General features: G+C 35.8%; 1 protein-coding gene across 3 annotated transcripts in view; it reads left to right on the forward strand.

The window, feature by feature from the left end:
• The window catches only part of MED13L (mediator complex subunit 13L), a 291,306-nt gene that overhangs the window by 138,087 nt on the left and 129,565 nt on the right, over positions 1–23,654 (forward strand). For 2 of the 3 annotated variants that reach the window (XM_061384909.1, XM_061384910.1), the window contains exons 3-4: positions 5,193–5,277; positions 18,042–18,125. In XM_061384909.1, coding sequence (XP_061240893.1) covers positions 5,193–5,277; positions 18,042–18,125 — 169 coding nt within the window. The remainder of the gene's footprint in view (positions 1–5,192; positions 5,278–18,041; positions 18,126–23,654) is intronic. The other variant, XM_061384911.1, reaches the window with a different exon arrangement.

Below are 23,654 nucleotides of genomic sequence, written 5' to 3' on the forward strand. Positions count from 1 at the left end.
GTGAAATTGATAGAAATAAAGTATGTTCTGACTTAATGTTCCTTTCTACAAGTTTATTGGGTATATATAAATAGTTAATTAAAAGGGTTAGTATGTTAGTGCATTATCCTTAAATCCATAGCTTATATTGATGGTTTTTATTACAGTGGTTAATCTTTGATCACAGTTGCTGACTTCTAGTAAATTATTGACTGCTTTGAAATCTGCAATAAATCATATGACTTATGAAACTTAAATGTTTATATGAAGTTCAAACACTGTATCCTTTTTAATTACCTTTACTGACTTATATTTAAAAATTTACTGGTTAACTTATAGGATAATTCATAATTTTCTATTATTGTTTCAGCTTTAGTATACTTTTCTTAAACAAGAGCTTAATGTGGAGGAATCTGTTTTACTTCATGTTACTACTTTCTTCCCTGTTGTTTTATTACATTGGTTCCTAAATTTTGTTATACTGTATAGGGAGACATGAGAATTTAATTAATAATACTAATAAAGATACTTTTTCATATTTTTAATATTTAAAAAGCAAAAACATCTTTCTGAATTATTTTCATCTCTTGTTATGATGGTGGGTTAGTTGCTAAGTTGTGTCTGTCTCTTGCTTCCCCATGGACTGTAGTCGGCCAGGCCTCTCTGTCCATGGGATTCTCCAGGCAAGAATACTGGAGTGGGTTGCCATTTCCTTCTCTAGAGGATCTTCACGATCCAGGAATCAAACCCAAGTCTCCTACACTGCAGGCAGATTCTTTTCAGAGTGAGCCAGGAAAGAGACTCTCTCTTTGTATTATTTATAGTGATTAACATAGAGTACATACTATAGATAATAGTATATTATGTTGTTTGGGAGGACTACTGTGGTTGGGTCTGTGGTCTCTTTTTGTTTACAACTGTTTTTTGCTTTTAATAATTTAGGTTAATCAAATATACACAATCCTTTGAATAAAAACAATTATGTTTAGAATACATATTTAGAGTAGGAGTTCTTATAATTCACACTCCGTTCTCATTTTCAACACTAAAAATGTATTTTAAAAATCAGTTTAAGCATATTCCAGAAGCACCCCCAACCCAACCTCCATGCCCCTTGCCCCATTTTCTCATGTCTTTATGTTATGAGCCCTCCTCTCACCACCCCATCCCTGGAAACCACTGAGTGGTTCACGTTACCTCAAGTTTGCCTTTGCAAGAATGTCACCCAGTGAAATCATATGGCATGTGGCCTTTTAAGTGTGACTTTCTCCATTTAGCCTAATGACATTCATTCATGTTTTAGGTGTATCAGATGGAGTAGGAAATGGCAACCCACTCCAGTATTCTTGCCTGAAGAATTCCATGGACAGAAGAGCCTGGTGGGCTATAGTCCATGGGGTCACAAAGAGTCAGACACGACTGAGCGACTAACACTTGAATGACATTCGTTCATGTTTTAGGTGTATCAGTAGTTCATTTTATTTCTGAATGGTATCTCGGTGTATGGATTTTCCAGTGTTTGACCATTCCCCAGTTAAGAGACATTTGGGTAGTTTCTAGTTTTTGTCAACTATGGGGGCAAAAAAAAATTGCTACAGTTTTTCATGTAAACCTAAGTTCTTATTCCACTTGCATATATACTTAGGAGGGATATTGCTAAGCTGTATATAAAGCATATGTTTAACTTCTGAAAAATTGCCAGTCCGCTTTTCCAAAGTGACTTTACTAATATTGCATTTCCGTTAGCAGTATAGGACAGTTCTAGTTACCTGTATGCTCACTAGCACTTAGGATTTTCAGTTTTTCTTTCAAGCCATTCTAATGGGTGATATCTTACTGTGGTTTTAATTTGCATTTCCTTAATGACCAATGATATTTTGAGCATATTTTCATGTTTTTATTTGCCATTCGTATATCTTTTTGGTGAAGTGTCCAAATGTTTCTCCATTCTCTAAAAATTTTTTTTAAAAATTGTGTTGTTTTGAGATTTTTTTTCAACAACAGCATTTTCTGAATACATGTCCTTGACAGGTATGTGATTTGTAATTGTTTTCCCTCCATCTGTGGCTTATCTTTTCTATAGCTTACTATAACTTTCTGTGTTTTTTAAAGAGCTAAGTTATTATGAAGCTCTGTTTAACAATTTTTATTTATGAATCATGCTTTTGGTGTCAGCTTTGAAGTCTTTGATTAACCTAAACTTATAAAAGGTTTCTCCTATATTTTCACAGTTTTATAGTTTTAGGTTTTGCATTTTATTTTATGATCCATTTTGAGGTTTTCTATATGGTGGGAGGTATGGTTTGAGGCTCAATTTTTTTGTATCAGGATATTCATTAATCCTAGCATCATCTGTTGAAAAGACTGTTTTCTTAACAAAACTGCTTTTGCAAGCTGTGTTGGAAATCAGTTGACAGTATGTTTGTGGGTCTATATCTGGACTGACTTCTGTTCTGTTGATCTGTATGTGTATCTGTCCTCTCTGTAGTACCATATTGTCTTATTTATTCTAGCTTTATAGTTAACCTGGAAGTTAGGTAGTGTTAGTCTCCCAATTATAAGATTTACACCTAAGAATTTCATGGGATTTGGTGCTATTGTAAATAGTACTCAAATTGTGAAAAATTTCTAATTATTCATTGTATTGTATAGAAATATGATTATTTTGTGTCTATTGACCTTAACTAACTTAAACTCAGTTTTGGTTCTAGTAGCTCTTCTTTGTTGATCCTTTAGGATTTTCTAATAGTCACGTCATCTGTATGAAGATCATTTCTTCTGTTGCAGTTAGTATGCCTGGTACTTACTCTCTTGTACTGGCTGAGACCTCCACTGTAAAGTGGAAGAAGACTGATCAGAGCAGACAGCCTTGCTTTGTTTTTGATATTAGGAGAAACATTCAGTGTTTTAACAGTATGATGTTAGGTGTAGGTGTGTTGTAATTGCTCTTTTAAGATTTTTTTCAAAGAAAAATTTCTAAGGCCTATTTTAAAAATTCTTGAAATCAGGATAAGATCACTGTGCATCATAGCACAGTGATGTAGTTGGCATTACCTGTGCATGCTAAAACTTGTTTAGTATTCCACAGTGCATGACCATACAGCTATAACTCTTCCACATTTCAGTTAACAAAGTATTTGAGGATCTTTTGAGGAAGAAATAGAGCTCTGCTTGTTGTCTGAGAGCTTTCCTTTGACATCTTCTATTAAGATCAAAGTAGTGCCAACATTAAAGAATATGATGAGGAAACAATCAGATGTGAATGCAAGGTATTCTATAAAACAACTAACCTGGTTTCTTCAATAAATAAATGCCATGTTTGAAAAAAGGAGATGAGATGTTGAGATTAAGGAGTCTTAAGAGATACAACTTGACAGGCAATTGATAGACCTTGTTTAGATTCAAATTTTATATATACTGAAGTACTTTGGAGTGGGGTGTGCTTCAAAAATATATCAAGGAAAAAAGAGAGAAAAAGGAAAGCAGTGTGGTTGAAGCAAATGACACTGTTGATAATTTGGCGTTGGAATTTATTTGAGGCCTATTATTCTACACTAAAGTATGTGTGAAGGTTTTAATTATAAAAGTTCCTGTGTTTTTAATGTGCAGAATAGGTGCCACCAACTTGGAAGAAAATCTTGGAAGGACGAATGGGATACTTTTTTCATAAATACTGCATCATCAACACTCTTTATGGCACTAAAGACTATAGAAAAAGCTGAAACCAGTGACTGTTTTGAAGAGTAATTCAGAAGAGCTGGGCTTTGTTATTAAGTTTTAGGAATTTTTAGCTTATGTTAGGAAAGAAGAGCAAATTAATATGGGGTGTTCCTTTCATTGAAATATATTAGCTTGCTTTCTCACTCAGAAAAGCTCAACCCCAAAGATAAATGTGTGAAAGTAGAGATTCATGATGCCTTTACAGGACTGTAGAAAACGTTTGGATGTTTTGTCCTGAGCAGAGATAGTCTGTTGCTAGCCGGAATGTTTATTTGCTATACTTTTATTTCCATTTATCTAGTTAGAAATAGTATAAAATGTCTCTTGTCAGAGGTTAATTTGGAAAAATTTGGTAGGTCATGATAAGCCACATAGGAAGATAAAAAAATTACCTGACATCCCAAGAAAAGAAATATTTATACAGTTTTATCATTTAAAAAAAAATTCATATAGAGAAAAACCCCCAAATGTAAGTATACTTTTTCAAATTCTAATTGGAGAATGAGGAGATGCAATTTGAAAGATAGTTGGTGCGGTAAATGCATGAAAAGTACATTGTGGATTTAACATGTGTTTTAATTCTGTTACAATTTTCTCCGGTGAGTACTTTTGTCAAGACAGCATGTTAAAAAGGGAGAGGAAAATTTTCATCTGCAAATGTTGTCTGCATCCTTTGAATATTTTGCTGTGTTGAAATGAACTAATGTAATTTAGAAGAAAATTAGCTATCTTCTCTCAGGCATTTTATAGTTTTTACATATGAAAAGAATGTTAGGAATGCATGAGGTATATTGTTGGTCTGTTGGATTCTCTGGTGTTAAAGTTCCTTGCGGCTCTTCAAGTGATGCTGCAGCATATTTCAAAGGCAAATATTAAACAAATATTAAAACTTTGCCAAATGTTAAACATTAATGAAATTATGAGTTCAGGAAATGAATTTGATGTTATATTAAAATTTAATTTTCTGACATTCTCCCTAAAACCATGTTTTAAAAATCCTATTCAGATACCTGCTTTCAAAACATTTAGAGAAATTTGTGTAATGTTCCTTTTTTTTTGGATTTTCTTTTTTGGTTTTCTCTCTGAAAATACACATGATTACCTTTGTATTAATCTGTGCCATTTTGTTATTTTAAGTAGAACCTTAGTAAAATTAATCTTTGAGGCACTATTAGGTAGAAAGAGTAATTTGAGATTTTTGGATGGTTTCAGACTTTGCAGAGGCAGGTTGGTAAGACCTTTGTGTGAGGGGGATGTGCCATGCCCATGTTTCAGTAACTTTAAAATTGAGACATTATTCCCTCTGTACATAAGTATTTTATGACTTTGGGCAAGGATTGAACTTATTTTCTGTTTCAGTGTAAGTTCATCTACTTAAATTAACTCATTAACTTTGCTTTAGAAAAATATTTTTAAAGTTTCTTTTATTTTTATTTGGATGCCCTGCTTACTGGTTCATTTTTTTGTTTTGCTTTGTTTTGTTTTGTTTTCAGTTGTGGAAGAAGGACTCTGGGAAAATGGCCTTTCCTATGAATGTCGGACGCTGCTCTTCAAAGCGATCCACAATCTGTTAGAAAGGTAAGAGAAGGAGCGGCAGCATGGTGGTTTTGACACCCTAGTGTAATGCTAGATACTCAGAAGGTTCCTGTAGCTCTCAAAACATTTCACATACAACTTTATGAAATTTTATATAAACTTCTCGTTTTTTTTTTTAATATTGATATAATTTCAGACTTACGGAATTTTTAGAAATAGCCCAAAGAACTCCATATATCCTTTTACATAGATTCACTTACAGTTTCTCTTTTGCCCAATTTGCTTTATATTCCATGTGATTCCTCACCCTCTCACCCACCCCCAGCTTTGCACTCAGTGTGTGTTGTGCGTGCACATGAGTGCATTCAGATTTATTCCCTGAAACGTCATTTGCACAGTTGAGATTCATTTTTTATAACTCTAAAGTATTTAGGCATACATTTCCTAAGGACAAGGACATCCTCTCATGTAAGCCCATAGGAAATATAACATTGATAAAATACCATTATCTAATCTGTAGTTCAACTCAGCTGTTATCATCTGTCCCAGTTATGTTCTTTTTAGCTTAACCTCTCTCCCGCATGCCTCCCCCCCGCCCCCCCAAGATTAGCCCTTAATCATTCATTATATTTAGTTCTGAGGTCATTTTAAAATCTGGAAGAGTTCCTTAACTTTTCCTTTTTTTTTTCTCTTGGGGTCATCATTGACATTTGGATGGATTCAGGCCATATGTTTTATATAATGTCTCTCAATTTGAGATATTTTCCTCATGATTAGATTTACTGTATACTTTTTCAGTAGTGACACCATAGAAAAGGACTTGTTAACTATGATCCTTATTTCTGTCTTTGATATTAATAAGTAATTTGTGGCCAGATCCAATGTTATTGTTGTTCAGTTGCTAAGTCGTGTCCGACTATTTGCAACCCCCTGAAAGCATGCTAGGATTCTCTGTCCTTCACTGTCTCCTTGAGTTTGCTCAGACTCATGTCCATCAAGTCAGTGATGCCATCCAACCATCTCATCCTCTGCCGCCCCCTTCTCCCATTGCCCTCAGTCTTTCCCACTGTTACGTTCTTCTCCAGTGAGTTGGTTCTTCGTATCAGGTGGCCAAAGTATTGGAGTTTCAGCTTCAGCACCATTCCTTCCAGTGAATATTCAGGGTTGATTTCCTTTAGGTTTGACTCGTTGGATCTCCTTGCAGTCCAAGGGACTCTTAAGAGCCTTCTCCAGCACCACAGTTTGAAAACATCAATTCTTTGGTATTCAGTCTTCTTTATGGTCCAACTCTCAAATCCATACATGGCTACTGGAAAAACCACAGCTTGAACTATACAGATCTTTGTCGGCAAAGTGATGTCTGCTTTTTAATACACTGTCTAGGTTTGTCTTAGCTGTTCTTCCAAGGAGCAAGAGTCTTTTAATTTCATGGCTGCAGTCATTGTCTGCAGTGATTTCTGAGCCCAAGAAAATGAAATCTGACCCGGTTTCCTCTTTTTCCCTATCTGTTTGCCGTGAAGTGATGGGACCAGATTCCGTGATCTTTGTTTTTTAATCTTGAGTTTTAAGCCATCTTTTTCACTCTCCTGTAACTTTCTGCCATTAAAATGGTATCATGTGCATATCTGAAGTTGTTGATATATATCCCGGTGGTCTTGATTCCAGCTTGTGAACCATCCATCCCAGCATTTCGTGTGATCAAATACAATTGTGTAGTGTTCCTTTTCGTTATCAAAATCTAAATCGCTTGTTTAAGCTTCTATTGATGGTTCTTGTATATCATTTATTACTATGTGACTTTGATGTTAATTTTCAAATGTACCATTCCTTCTATTTTTATTTAGTTGGCATTCTTTTGTAAGGAAAAGATTTTCAGTTTCTTCGATAGATTTATGCATTTATCTGTCTCACTTAATCTTTTTATCTTTATAATTTTGGAAAAAAAGGGGTTCCTGGTTATTCAATGAATTATAGTTTATTATTATCACTTAATTTGATGTGTAAGTTCTTCTGGATTTGTCTGGGGTAAGTCCCTTCATGATGGCTCCTGTGGTTTTTTGACCTGTCCTCCTCATTTGAGCACTTCTTTACTTCCATGTAAGAGTATGTCCCAGGCTCTGGATGGTGTTTTAAGGGGAGAGAGCTAAGAGAAAGAATGGGCTATTTAAGAATTTCTATGGGAAAAACTTTGTATTTCTTTCCCTGAGTTTACATATAGTTCTTTTAGGTGATCAAAACTGAAAGGGCGTTTTAGTACCTTTGTTTTTATCTCAGCTATATCTAGGGTTATAGTGCTACAATAGAACTGCTTAGAAAATGTAGTCTAGGTGAGTTTGAAATAACTTCCTTATTTTATAAGAAAGTTAATTGTGTCATATGCAGTGTGACATGTAATAAAGCTTGAGTTCTGAAGAACTTTGGGTTAGATCTTGGTTTGGTTTCAGGGTCTGTTACTTGGACAGTTGCCTTGACCTCTCTTAAGTCTTAGTTAATTCCCTTTAAATTAAATAGAGGATGAAACTCCAGTACTTTGGCCACCTCATGCGAAGAGTTGACTCTTTGGGAAAGACTCTGATGCTGGGAGGGATTGGGGGCAGGAGGAAAAGGGGACGACAGAGGATGAGATGGCTGGATGGCATCACTGACTCTCTGGACGTGAGTTTGAGTGAACTCCAGGAGTTGGTGATGGACAGGGAGGCCTGACGTGCTGCAATTCATGGGGTTGCAAAGAGTCAGACATGACTGAGCGACTGAACTGAACTGAACTATGCATTTGGACGTTTTGTTAGATAATGTATATGATGCCTTCCACTTAATACTTGACCTGTTTTCAATAATTTTTAATTCCTTTTCCCCATAAAGTATTATTTGGCATATTTTGATGTGGATCCTAATATAAGTTTATTTTGAAGCAAAGAAAACAGTGTTTCTTTGAGAAAATAATGAATAATTATGCTGTTTGGCTCCCTTCCTACTATTAGAATGGATGAGTTGAGATTCTTTTGAAAATTTGTAATAGTTTTTTGTCCTTTAAAATAATGTTCTCTTTTCATCAAACTTTAACTGTGCTCTGTGAGTGAAAATTACCCTACTCATGAGACAGGGAAGCATTTTGCATGGTTGTTTTTAGCTGTCTTTATTCATTGTCAGTAGAAGCTGGGTTGGCCAATACATACTTGCCCTTTTGTTCTTCTCATAGCTTAGACCACTTGCTGTAACTTACTTCTCTCTTTACAACCTAAATTTGTTGAAATACAGTTCACTATCTTATTCTGAACAATTTTCTGTTACATCTTTTTTTTTTTTTTTTTAGTTGTTTATTCAACAAGTCTTTGCGGCAGGCACACAAAACTCTTTAGTTGCTGCATCTGGGTTGAACCCTGGCCCCCTGCATTGGGAACATGGAGTCCTAGCCACTAGACCACCAGGGCTCCATTTCTATTTAGATAAGATTGACTTTCTGTTTTGATGAGATTATCTCTCCATTTCTATTGAGATAAGATTGACTTGTTTCCCAGGTTGAATATGTTTAGAGTTTCTAGCATGAAAGCCAAAACTGAGGTTATTGAAATGCATCATCAAAGAATGTATCACTTGAAGGGTACTTGTGCTTCCTGAACCATTTTTTCCCTTCAGTTTGCATTTTAACAAAGCTCCTACAATTTATTTCTTCTCTTAATTTTTTTAACATACAAAACTGTTTAATTAAAAAGTAATTCCATTAACTATTTTGAGAAGCTGTCACAGCTTAGCAGTAGTCATATAAATGGATCTTCTATATGGTTGCTAGTGTGTACAGAATGATGGGTCACTGCAGTGATGCATAAAACATAATTTCATTATAGAAATTAAGGTCCCATTGTAAACTTCACATAGAGTAAGATCAGTTCATTCCCTGTTACTGTTGATTAGTGCTTAGATAATACTATAGTGATACTGTGTAGAGATTTTCTTAATCTTTTTTTTGATTTATTGGGCTGTGCTGCACAGTCTGTGAGATCTCATTTACCCTACCAGGGATTGAATCCAGCCACAATAGTGAAAGTACTAAATCCTAAGCATTAGACCACCAGGGAACTCCTTAGATTTTAAATTCTAAGGTAATTTGACTTCAAATATTTTTCATTTACTCTTGAGTAAATCTTTCATTTACTCATTTCTCCTGTAACTTTTCTGTATTTGCATACAGTATGTCGTATATATTTGGCCTTGGCTTTGCTAATTATATATGACATGGGCAGACGATTTAAGTCACCTGAATTCCTATTCCTTACCTATAAAAGGGTGAAGGGCTGGTTTCCTCAGCACAGTAACTTTCTTGTTAAAAGAGCTCAATAAATGGTTAACTGCTATTAATATTAGCTAACAGAAGTATTGATGTTACTGTTGCTACAGTTGGACACAACATTAATAGTCTGTTTACCCAGCTAATTATGAAATTCCATTCTGTAATATCCTTGTTAATGTAGTCATCTGTCCTTTCCTTGAGTACTTCTGATTATGTGAGCCTCGCTGCCCAAGGGAGTTCTTTTTATCTTCTGAGTACTCACTGTTACAAAGTTTCTTATGCTGAGTAGAAATCTGTATCCCTGTAATTTTCTTTTCTTGATCTTGATTCTGTTCATTGGGGGTTGTATATAATTCATCAGTCCAGCTTCCCTGTAGCGGCCTGTTCACTAGCTTGGTCCCCTGAGTTAATTTGGAGTTTCCCCAGTGGCTCAGTGGTAAAGAATCCGCCTGTGATGCAGGAATCACAGGACACACAGGTTCAACCCCTGAGTCGGGAAGATCCCGTGGAGGAGGGCATGGCAACCTACTCTAGTATTCTTGCCTGGAGAATTCCATGGGCAGAGGAGCCTGGCAGGCTACATTCCATAGGGTCACAAAGAGTCAGACGTGACTGAAGCAGTTTAGCTTGCACACACTGAGTTAATTATTTTTTCTGTTTGTGGTTCTTTACTATATATCCTTATATATTTTTACTATATATATCCTCACCCTTTCCTTCAGCCTTTTAGGATTTCCTCTAGTCAGTCCAATTCTCTTCATTTTTTATTGCTACTGGCCTAATTTAAGACTTCATGGGTGTTTCATGTAGTATTGCAGTGGCCTCTCTAGTCAATCTGAGCAAAACTCTAGGAGATGGTGAAAGACAGGGAAGCCTGGTGTGCTGCAGTCCATGGGGTTGCACGGAGTCAGACATAACTCAGTAACTGAACAACAGCAGCAACAACTTCAGTCAGACAGGTTAGACTCAGTTACACTGCAGTAACAAAAGATCTGAAAGCCATACTGGCTTCTGACAGTTGAAGTTCATTTTTTGCTCACGCTTCTTGTCCATTGTGAGTCGTTTACTACAGCCCTTCTCTGTATCCTCTTCCCTCCAGGCAGGAATTATACGGTTGGGGCACCCCTTGTCAAAGACTCCTGGTAAAGAGCAAAGAGCAATGGCAAAATACGTAATAGCCCATTGAAGCCTCTGTTCAGAAGTGGTACATGGCATATCTGCTTATATTCCATTGACTAGGACATTTACCACCAAGCTTAAAGTCAGTGAGTGAGAAAGTATTAACTATCACTGAGAGGTATTAAAGTCCCACGGCCAAGCTTGATGTCAGTGGAAAGGAAGGGGTAGCACATACTGGGAAAAGGATACAGTCTACCATGTCTCTTAATTAAGCTCTTCTCCAAGAATTATCTTCCAAACAGGTGCTAGTTATATTACTAAAACCAGATACGTTTCTGAAACACAACTATTGGTGTATGTGTACATGTTTTTAAAACCTTTGACCATGTTGGCTTCTTTTGGTATTTTCTTCACCTGTGATTTCTGAGTCATTTTCAGTACCTGAAAGTATGTAGGCCTTCTAAGTTTTATATCATACGATCATTGTTATTTTTCCTCCTTTCTGAGAAAGGGTGCTGCTTGTTTTCTTAATGTGCAGTTATCCCTTTTGGCAAAATGACTAGAATAATAAAAGACCATTAATTTTTTTTTATTCCTATAGAATCTCTGCCAGTTTGACTTGACTCCACTGTACCTCACCTTTTTGTGCCTGCTCACTCTCTTTTAAAGTAATGTTCTATTTCAAACTGTTCTTAATCAGTCTTTGCAGCTTCATATGGGTTTCTGTATGTATTTCTAATGAACTTGTCAAAGGTTACACTTTGTATTTTAGGTTTAGGTTGTCTCACACTCCTCATTAATAGAAAAGTACTAAAGTACTTTAGCTGTGAATAAATTTTGGAAAACAGAAACTTGTAGTCTTTTTTCAGACGTTTCTTCATTTTGGCATTTTTAATATTACAGATATAATGGCTGTTGCTCTTATAATTTGTATAGTTTCCATAATGTACCATACCTTCCCAAGTAACTGTTTAAATGAAGTGAAACATTTGATTGAAAAGCTTTTAAAACAAATTCAGGAAATGTGTGTAGTTCATATCACCCAGAGTTTTTATTATTGCCTCAGTGATTTGCACCATATATGGGACTTAGGAAAATCTTGCTTTTGTAGCTTTGAAGACATACTTAAAATGCCTGCCATGATGCTGTCAAATTGCAATTATGTGTGGGTATATGTGGTAGTATACTTTAATTTTAATTTTCTTAAGCTTTTAGAATTAAACACAGCTGATTTTGATGGAAAGGGTTTTTTTTTGGGTTTTCTCCCCTCTTCCCCCCCATCCCCCCCCTTCCCTCCTCTAAAATGCAGATCATTGGTTTGCACACAGTGGAAGATTACATGGGTCTTTTGATGCCATTGTGCTCTGTCCAGTCCACGCTTACTTCTTGGTGGTGTTTAGTCACTAAACCATATCCGACTCTTTTTTGATCCCATGGCCTGCAGCCCACCATGCTTCTCTGTCCATGGAACTGTCCAGGCAAGAATACTGGAGTGGGTTGCCATTTCCTTCTCCAGGGGATCTTCCCGACTAAGGGGTCAAAGCTGAGTCTCCTGCATGGGCAGGAGGATTCTTTGCTACTGAGCCACCTGGGAAGTCCCCATGCTTACTTAGGGAGACTTTAATCTGTGAGTATTTGATTTTTGTAAAACATAATGGCTCTTCTGAGTCATCCATTGGTGCTGCTTTTTTAATGGATTGTTGGCATATTCCCCCCATGGAAGTTTATAACACAGCTGTAAAATTGCCTTTGGTCTGGAGCTTCTAAGTTTGCCAAGAGTTGGTATTTTAAGTGAAGATACTCAATTTGGAAAAGGACATTAAAAATAACATGGAGAGGATTAGAATTATATGATAACAATAACATTGCATTTGTAAATTAGTAGCTTTCAATACCCTATGGTATTGTGATCCAGTAGAGGTGATTATCAGAGGGCAGATGAGCAAGGTCCTTGGATGTGGTAGTTCAAAATGATAAATATATTTCAAAATGATAAATACATTCAGTAGAGGATAGTGAGTAGTGCAGCCTTAGTTGAAGAAATGGTGATGTAACACTGCAACCTTGAGGGTCCTGGGGTAATAAATGTAATTAGAGCAGGAAATGACTAATAAATTCTCATTTTATTGAATTGCTGCAGTGTAGAGTTCTTTAAAAGAATTAGAAAGATGAGGCTTTAGACCTAAGGCTTTAGACCTAAAATATTTATTAATATTTTTAGGACTGGGAAAGGATTAAGACTTTAAATTTTAAATATAAATGTATTACTATTATTTGTGTGGTTAGAGAGTGGGATCAGACACTAAATGTTCAAAACTATTGTATAATGGGCTTTTCAGGTTAGGCCAGTCCTACAAAAGGCCTTAGCCTTACAGAGATTTTGGAGAGGATGGAAATAATAGGGATTACTTGGTTGGAAGAGACAGCATCCACTCGGGCACAGTAGGAACCCGAAGTACTGAAGATAGAAGGGATCCGTTGAAAAAGATGTCTTTAACCTTAAATTGGACTTCTCTGGTGGCTCGGATGGTTAAGAATCCACCTGCAATGCAGGAGGTCTGGGTTCAATCCCTGGGTCAGGAAGCTCCCCTGGAGAAGGGAATAGGTGCCCATCCAGTATTCTTGCCTGGGAAATCTCATGGATGGAGGAGCCTGGCAGGTTACAGTCCATGGAGTCACAAAAATGGGGTTTCTTTTATTTAGTTGGGAATTGGGAGCACTGCAGTCTTGGGAAAATACTTCTTTGCATACATGTTTGATATAGATTGGGCTGCTGAGGTGAAGACTACTGCTGGTGAGGTATGAAGTTACATAAAATTTGGTGTATTTGAACAGCCCTGTAAGTAGATGCTTGCACAAAGGGGCAGTTGAGTTGAGCATGTGGTGGAGGAATGCTGTCCTTGGACTTTTGTATCTAGGAAAGCTATGGTACCTATGGAATATGAGGGCTCAGAAGGAGCCGCAGCCAGTGTTGGCTCCCGTCTAAACCTCCCAGCTATCCTACCTGGGAAATGGATTGCTGATTTATGCTGTGGTTACTGCTGTGGCTCTTGTGATCTTACGTCAAGTCTGCCCGTGGTTGTGGGATTAGAGATTGGGGCTTGCCAACTTCAGAGTCAGGTTGTTCTTGTAGTCAATTAACTTAATTATTTAGAACCATTTGGCATGATGCAGAATCATGTGTCCACAAACACACAACTGGATTTCTTTTTTATTTTTTGGCTCCTGTTTCTTCTCTTCTTGAAATAGTGATTTTTAGGGAGGTAGTAGGGGACTTGGGATTATTTCCAAAAAGAAATACTTACCTAGAATATTACTTACAGAACACTTTATAAATCTGAAAGCACATTGTGATCTTTTAAGACATTGTTGTACTACTTTACAGAATTTTGTCATATTTTAGTAGTAAGGTAATTTTTTAAATCTCAACAATAATGAGTGGGATTACTGAGTGGATAGCCAGGGTTAACTGATAGAAATTCTTAGCACTATTTGTAACGTTGATTTAAAGCAGTTTTTGGCAGATGAGGTATATCTCTAGGTTTACATATTTGTCAACTTAAATATAAATTTTGTCTCTCAAAAAGAATAAAAGTTAATACAGTATAAAAGAGGGAAATTGTATTTCTGATATACTGTAGTTTTTATATCTTAGCATTATCTCTTTTGGGATATCCCAGATGGTCCAGTGGTAAAGAATCCACCTGCCAGTGCAGGAGACGCAGCAGACAAGGGTTCGATCCCTGGGTTGGGAGGACCCCCTGGAGAAGGAAATGGCAACCCTGTCCAGTATTCTTGCCTGGGAAGTCCCATGGACAGAGAAGCCTGGCGGGCTACAGCCCATGGGGTTGCAAAGAGTCCGACACAGCTGAGCATAGCACAGCATTCTCTCTCTTTAAAAAAAAAAAAAGCTTAATTTTGTTCTTCAGGTATAATTAAAGCATAGGAATACTAGTGCCAATATTCCTAAACATTTGTTAACACTGGACAGGGAGGCCTGGCGTGCTGCAATTCATGGGGTCGCAAAGAGTCGGACACGACTGAGCGACTGATCTGATCTAATTTTCCACATATTGAGTATCCACTATGATTTTAGTCTGGAGTGAGTTGTGATGGGCTGTAAGGAAATGAAATATATATATTTGCCCCAAACACATACACACAAGAAAATTCAATTAACAATGTGAGGTTGCCCCTGATTAGTGGTTACAAACAAGAGGAGTTTCAGTATTACACTGTGAATAGGAAAATACTCAGCGTTTAGCATTCATTTCTGACATACTTATTGAGCACCTATTACTTTTGAGCAGAACATAAAGCATATTGCATATCATGACTCCAAATATACAAAGTATATTACATGAATCATGACCCCAAAATGATTGAGAAGCAAGGACTTATTAGTATCTCAATATATTATCTGCTACTGAGCCAGCATAGTTCCAGGTATCAGTTAGGTGGCAGAACTGTCTTTCTTAGCAGAGCCACATGTCTTCTCACAGTTCCTCCCATAGCATAAAGCACAAGACTCCAGACGGAAATACTTTCTGTACTGCTTAGTCTTGAAGGATTCATGTGTATCACTGTGTGTGTTTATGAGAGAGAGAGAGAAGTGTGTGTGTGTGTGTGAGAGAGATTGTTTGTTTTTTGGGTCAGCCATAGTGGAGATTTAAGAGATTGCGGAGTATAAAAATTAATAATGATAGTTGCTGAGTTCTTTTAACCTGTTCATTGACTAAAAAGAAACTTCTTACCCATCTCTACATCTAACAGCATGTCTGTACTTCTCTATTGAGTTGGGAGTCAGAGGATAGAGAGGGAGCACATTCAGCATCTTCACTCATTTGGTCCCAGCCTTCTCTGAGGTACTTGGTGACTATGCTAACGTTCTGTCACATCACTGGTGACAGGGTTACTTGTGATAGCTCCCTTATGCAGAAGTCAGGCAGGCAGGCAGTCACAGATCTAGAACAGTATTAAAAACATGGCTTCATCCAGTGCAACTGTGCATTCTCATGTTTTCCTTCCAGTGCGAGGAAAATCACTGATCATGTAGACACTGGTTATTGGTTGAAAAATCACAAAAGTCATTTATGACTCTGATTTGGAACCAGATGTTTTTGGATTGAAGGAGCAGTCGTTTCCATAGCTGTTTTGTGTATTAGTGGTAATAACCTTTTGTTGACATTGCCTGACAAAGAAATATGATCTGTAGTGGAAACTCCAGGAGATGTATTAGCACAGAGTAGACCCTCAGCATTTTCATTAGCTTTTTGCCTTTTGCCTTTGTCCTTGGCTGTGCATTGCTGCTCCTCCACTCCAGTCCCTCATTTGTGCTGGAATGAAAATTGTGAATAGAATTTGTTGCTTTTACTTCATAGAAGGGCAGGGGTTTTGAAACAGACTACACATTGTCCTCTTTAATGAGAGATGTTATACTGTCAAAAGCCTTGGAGTTTTTTCTTTCCATAAACTGTAAATTCATGTTTTCTCTGTTATTGAACAAATGGGTTTTTTGAATTCTGACCTTTAAGACTTACAAGCTAATGAATACATTATTTTAAAATGGTATTTAGTAAGTGAGGATGAGTGTCAGTAGAAGACAGTGTTTAATGTTTGGTGTGACTCTGTACATGTCCTGTTGCTTTCCATTATTGATTTTAAGATATACCTTCAATTTAGTAATAGCTTTTGGAGAATAAAGAAACATTAATCAATTACAAGATAAACTTGGACTTTAAAAATGAATCAAGAATTGCATGAATGTGACAGCATATATGTCATCTACCTAAAAAATGCAATTAAGTCCCTTAACTAGAGAATAAACTGTTAATTTTATTTTTTAGTTTTGCTTCTTGAGCACTTCCATCTTATGGGTTTTCCTTATTTTCTATTCTAACTTTAATGGAGTCATACAGTCTTTAATCCTAAAAAGCAAGTTTATTTATAATTTTAGAACAGTCTGGTTACTTTGAAAATGATTTTTTTTTCATTGTAAATTAAGGAAGTTTGTTGTAGAAATAGTTTTCAAAATAAAGCTAGTTGAAGCCAGTGGCTTTTTGATGCAACACTGTTTTAAATTGGCTCTGCCCACAGGGAGTTACATTGTGGCCAACAGAAACTATTGCCATTTACTAAGGCATCTAATCTGTAATGAGTTGGGTGAAGGTTTGAATTGTTTCCATCCTCCTTGATGGAGTGGGAATTACAGAGGCAAAAGCCACGTGCAGAATTGCCTGAATATTCAATAAAGAACTGCTGTGCAGCTCTTTTGCTGGTGGGTACAACCTTGTGTAGAAGAATTACATCTACCTTTCTGACAGGTTTTCTTACAAAATATGTATGATTTCATTGAATAGTGTTAGAGATTACTGTATTTCATCAATTTCAAAATGCACATTCTCTCCCACATTTTTATATTTTCAAAATCAGTGATATTCTTTACAAATGATGGCAGCTCACAATTGACTGGGTGGCAGTTATGATATAGTTGTCATCTGCCTGTATTCCAGTGAACTTGGTCATAGCTATCTGTATTGTTGTCACTTCGGTTGAATTGTATGCATTTTTGGTATTATATCAGTTGAGTTCAGTTGCCATTAACATGTATTCAGAAGGAGTACCCTGTGACTTGACATGGGAAAATAATGTACATAAAGTGGTGTGAAAACTGAAGCAGGGCACAATTTAGATATGAAGAAAGCAAATATTCATTAGTGAAGAAATGACTGCAGTTCCTCTGTTTGTTTGTTTGTTTGTTTTGGCAAAGCCATAATGAAATGCTTTACCATATCTACAAAAGGAAAGTACCTAGTTGAAGAGAACACGTGTACACCTGTGGCGGATTCATGTTGATGTATGGCAAAACCAATACAATATTGTAAAGTAATTAGCCTCTAATTACAATAAATAAATTAAAAAAAAAGAGGCTCTGATATGCTTTTGTTACCAAAATCCCTGCTAAAGAATTGACTGCCACACACCAAGCAAGTCCAGCATTAAAACTTGCAAAAAAGGGCATCAGACACTTGGAAGAATTTCTCTGAGGTATTCATAAGAAATGTTGTATGTATTCCCAACATTCTTGATCACAGAAGAATTAAAGTCACACAGAGGTGTGATTGAACTTGAAGTAATTCAGAAGTGTAAAATGCTTCAGGAATTTTTCAACTTAATTCTTTTTTTTTTAATGTGTAAGAATAATATATAATGGAAGTCTGTGCCCAAAGTCAGAAAGTTCTTTCAGTTTAGTATAGTGTAAAAATTTTAAGTGATGAGAAAACATTTTGCCAATTTAATTTGTAATGGTTTTATTTTCAGTTGTGGATCTTATCTGATTATTGATTCAGTGACTTGCTAATTCGTTATTAAAACTGTATTCTTGATATAATTATTGTAGGTGCCTAATGGATAAGAACTTCGTTAGGATTGGGAAATGGTTTGTCCGACCCTATGAAAAAGATGAAAAGCCAGTCAACAAAAGGTGAGTCTTTGCATTGCTTTTGGTCTTTTGGTTTCTTTTGCTTGACTGCAACTATCTTTGGAGAAGAGATGAATGGAGGAAGCAGCTTTTATTTACTTTCCAATAATGTTAATAGTTTGAAATAGTTTGGTGTTTGAAACAGATTCCTGGATCACATTTTATTAAATACTCTATTACTAAGTTTTTGTGAAATATTAAATTCAGCTAGAAGAATTATTGGTAATGCATGTCTGATTTCCTTATAGCCACACTCTTTGGAATTGAATTACTCTATTTTGTTATTCTCATTATTCTAATTTATCTTTATTCCTTAAAGTGTTATGTGGCATAACTTTACATCAATAGTCAAGTGAATTAAAATGGTAACAGTTTTTATAGAATTGTTTGATTCCCTTAAAAGTTGGTCAACACGTTCTTGATAGTTGCCAGACCAGGACTGGGAATTACTTATCTAAACAGTCCTAAACTTTTTACCATCATGTATCATATGCAAGGCTTTAAAGGCAGTCTTTGATACTAAACAAACGTGGAATTTTAGATCAATCAAGCCAGAATCAAAATCCAAAACCATCAAAATCTAATATTTATCTCACTTTCCTTTGAACACAGTGTGCGTTTAATGGGAAGTTGGTGATTATTTCATTTTTTATAGAACTGAGGACACAGTCTTGATTCTATTTTACTATCTGTGAAGTCGTCCTAAGCTAAGGGTACCAGCTAGTGGCTGTAGATGGGAGCTCTTGAAGCCCTTGTGGAAGGTTCAGTTTGGTTAGTTGGCCAGAATTTCAGTTGGCTACTCTGACTCATCTTCTGATAATACCAGCCTTCTCTCCAATCTGTATGTCATAAAGCTTTGATTTAAATGGTTGTGGAATCTCCGTATTAACTAAACCTAATTTATGAAAATTGGGATTTTTCAAATCAGATAAATTAGGGATTGACTTTTCTTTTTCTTTTTCCAAATCTTCATTAACTTCCTTGAAATATTTTTCCCCTTTTAGTACACTTAGCATTTATTTAAAATTGTGTTTAAGTAGGTAGTAGGTATTGTGGGTATCAAAGTTTGCCTGAAAAAGGATAATGATTTTTAGAAAAAAGGTACTAATGTGTCTGGGTGTGATTCTGTTTACAGATGCTTTGAATGATGGAGAGGAACTTCTTTTTCCTTTTATTTTTACTGATTTCGTCTAACTGATGAATGTTTCATGGACATAATTCATCTTAGCATTTTCTTTAAATTTATAGAGGTCTTAACTTTCCTGCTGGTTAAAGTTTGGGCTTTTATTGTTGGAGAGTCTGAATGGTGATGCATGGTCTTGCTTTAGTGTAGGGTTCTCCTTTGCCATCCTTAGCGCGCCTCTCCATGCTCAGTGTGCATTCTCACAACTGGTCTCTGATGAATTAACTGAGCCAGTCCTGAAAGTTTTGACCAAAAGGTACAGATATTTGTGTGATGATTTGTGAGGAATTTGTGGATGAAGAGGAAATGTAGAAATAGGAGTAGCTACTGTAGCTAAATGTAGAAATAGGAGTGGTTGAAGGAGTAGCAATTACTATTTTAATATAAAAAATAATGTTTAACAGTCAGATGTACTTCTTTTATAGCTTGTATATCTTTACACTTTATTTAGATACTCAGAGTCTTCCTAACTTGAGCAAACCAGATGTAAATAATACATGTAATATGTTTGGATATTTGATTTTGTGTACCTGGGAGGCTATTGATTTCTGAGTTGTGTAAATTATTTTATTATTTTTAAGACTTTATAGTTGTAGTTGAATCTTGTGCAACTTTTCATGTAGAAATATTGATACTTTTAAAAAGCTATTTTGGAAGGTGTTAATGATTAGAAAACATTTTAAAGCAAAGATTCTATTAAAAAATTTGGCATATGGTATAATAAAACTTTATTAGGGGTAGTGACTTTTTCACTCTTGTTCTCTGAGTGGAAAATAGAGTATCTTGTCGGATGTTGAATAGAATCTCAGTGTTTAAGTCATTTTGGGTGGATAGGGTAGTGCTGTAGGGGAGGTCATTTAGGATTAGAAGAGTTAGTATCACATCCTACACCTCTTTTTACAAGTTATTTGCTTTTATAAAAGTTGTTTTGTTTTTCTGAGTTGAACTTATATTTTTTGCTGTTATTAAATTGATAATGATATCTTAGAGGATTATTGTGAAGATTAAATGAGTTAATTTATATGACTAGTTTATAATTTAGTTGAGAAATAAGAACAAATTAATCTTCTTTAAGCTTCTTGTTGTTTTTCCTTTTTTTTTTTTGTACATACCAGTTTAATACCAATGGAGAGGAAAATTTGCTGCAAATGCTAAATGCATTGTATGTACAAATTAATATTTTTAGGAATTCCCTAATTTGATATCATTAGACCCAAATAAAAAGAACATACTGTAAACAATAATATTCTAAATATAAAGTAAACTGATACTAGCATATAGATACTTTAGATCAAAAGCACCACTTAACACACTGCATATTTTAAGTAAGCTAAAATAACTTAATAGTGGCGACAAAAGAATATATTGATGATTAGGTTTCATGAGTTTGATTAATAATATATTATTTTTTGAGCTATCATTTCTCTCTGTATTGATAGTAAAAATAAGTTGTTAAAGGACTCTGAAATTAGAGTTCTCAAAGTTTGATATGAGATGATGTTCAGGATAATTAAAGAAAAATTATATATGTGTATAAATTTACACACACAGATTTGACCAGGCAGGTCCAGGAAGATAAAAGAAATTTATATCATTTTTTGTTTTTGCTATAGTAGTGTGTCTCTTGTTACTCATTCTTGGAAATATAATCAGTAGGAAAGAGAACTTGGCTTTGTCCTAAAAAGTTGTGACAGCTGACATCAAACAAATAAAATTTCTGATTTCTAAGGTATGTTGAACTTGAAAAAGAATACTTCCAGAGTATTCTTAAAAACAAACCAGTAAAAAAATATTCTTTTAAGATAACGTAAAAATTATCCAGTGGGGGAGGTTCTTTCTATTGGAAAGATGTCAATCTTCTACTTTAGTCTAGTTTCAGCCCACATTTGACTGCCACAGAATTTGAAGTTTATATTCCTTAGTCTTTGAATGCCATTTTTAACAGAATAATTGATTGTCCCCAATAGCAGTTTGGCTCTTTGATCTTTCCTGGTATCAAATTTATGGTAGCTGAGTTAACACAAATACGAACTTGCCAGTGCATTTTTTGAATTAATTTGCCATCTCTTCCTCATCGGCAAACCTGCCCTGCTCTTGGGTAATGCTCCAAGTAGCCTCACGTGTTTTCAGATCTTTTCATTACTCTTGTGTGTGCTGTCAGCGGACGCACATGCACGTACACAGTGGGAAGTGTATTACGCTGAGTGCTTTTGTGCCGTCTCATCTGGATATTGTCTTGACCCTTAAGCCTGGAATTATTTCTGTAACTTCCTTTTTATGTTCTTATACTACCTAATGTGCAAGAGATGTACTTGTCCTTTGATTTTAGTTTCTGTGTAACAGGATGGAATGTTTTGAGGTACCAGTATTCTCTAGCACTTTAAAACTTTCCTTCCCTCTCTTTCCTCACCCTCCCCTGTCTCTTCACCTCTTCTTGTTTTCCTTTCCATCTTCCTCTTTCCTGTACTTTCCTTATAGCCCCAGTCATCTGTGTTTCCCTCTTGAGATGCAGAGATAAAAATTCAGGGAAAGGGATCTCACTAGAGGGTAAGCAGATATTTAAACAGGCACTTCATTATGAAAAGTAATGAGAATCTCTTATTGGTGTCCAGAAAAATAAGGTCATTAGTGATAGCCTTGTAATTTTCCATATAAATTTAATTTGCATGTGTATGGTGCCTATAAGAATTTATGATGGGAAATTAATTTAGAAGAGTAATGGGACAATTTGGATGTATTAATCATACATAATAATTTTACCATATTTTTTGTTTGCTTTTGGTGGATCTATAAAATATGTAGTCATTTTCTGCTAGCTTATCTGATGGAAGATATATCAGAAGGTACTATGTATCTGTCTCTTGAATTTGAGAATTGTATGAAAAGTGAGAAGATGAGGTTAGAGTCCTGGGGAGCATCTGCATTTACAGGATGGGTAGAGAAAAGGGATACATAAAGGAGGCTAGGGAAGGTCAGTGAGAAAGGAGACAGACCCAAGGGGTTTGGTATCACCAAAGCCATGAATTTCTAAAGTGTCAAGAGTAATCAGCTGTCTCTACCAGTGAGGACATGTAAAATACATTCTAAAAGGTAGTTAGGCAGTCATGATGGACATGACATGAGCAGTTTCGTTGAAGTGAATTTCAGGTTGTGGTAGCCTAAGTTATAAATGGGAGTTGAAATGAAGATAGGAATGTAGACTTCTTGCTATATTTTGTCACAGGTATCTGCACAGTGGTAAACTGTTGGATCTATTACTAGGAAGGCAGGAGACATTTAATAAGAGCCTCTGATGAGTCTTAGTGATACTGTCTATCCTTCTTAAAAGTATCCTTCATATACCACGCACTCTGCTTTGTACTTTCACAGACGTGATGCTTAGAGTGTTAAATTGAAAGACTGGCTCAACCAGAAGTAGCTTGTTCACTTTTTAAAAATTACTTTCCTTTTTTTAAAAATAACCAAAAGGCAATCATCAATGTTGGTTTTTGGATTTTGTCCTATTAGTAGTCTAAAAAGTACACAATAAAGACTTATATCCTGAATATCAGTAATGGATTTTCACAGTTTAAATATATACTGTCCAGTTTCAAAATGGATTTTAAACACCCTACAGTAAGAGATGTGTTGTGCTAAGTCTCTTCAGTCATGTCCAACTCTTTGCAACCCTGTGGACCGTAGCCGCCAGGCTCCTCTGTCCATGGGATTCTCCAGGCAATAATACTGGAGTGGGTCACCATGCCCTTCTCCAAGGGATCTTCCTGACTCAGGGATTGAACCCATGTCTCCTGCATTGCAGGTGGATTTTTCCTTAAAAATGTACCTATATATCTGTAAACATATACATATATAGTTGAACATATATATACATTGAAGAGGTTTTGTGAATAGCATTGTTTTAATTCCTGCTAGAGGACCGAAACTAAGCTGGAAACAGAGCTATCCTTGATCACTGCTCCATCCAGAAATATGGATGGTCTCCCATTAACTATCTGACCTTGTGGGACTTACTGAATCCTGTGGACTTTAGTTTTAGCATTTATTATTTCTAAAATGTTTCCAGGGAAATTGTAGAATCTGGACAAGTCCTCGGTGTATGTACACACACACACACACACACACACACACACACGCATATATATCTTTTCTGCCTTCTTTGTCTACCACCAGAAACATACTGTTTTCATTGTGTTTCTGTTTTGGCTGTAAGCAGAAAGTAACTCCTTTATTTACCAATTCAAGGGATTTGATTACTGTTCCAAAAGGTCTGAAAGTTTTCAAGAATGTGTCTAGAGAAAGGGATTGTGTTAGTTTCAGTAATAATGTTCATAATGAGATTAGCAAGAGGG

Source organism: Bos javanicus, chromosome 17, assembly GCF_032452875.1.
Source record: "Bos javanicus breed banteng chromosome 17, ARS-OSU_banteng_1.0, whole genome shotgun sequence".
Lineage (NCBI taxonomy): Eukaryota > Metazoa > Chordata > Mammalia > Artiodactyla > Bovidae > Bos > Bos javanicus.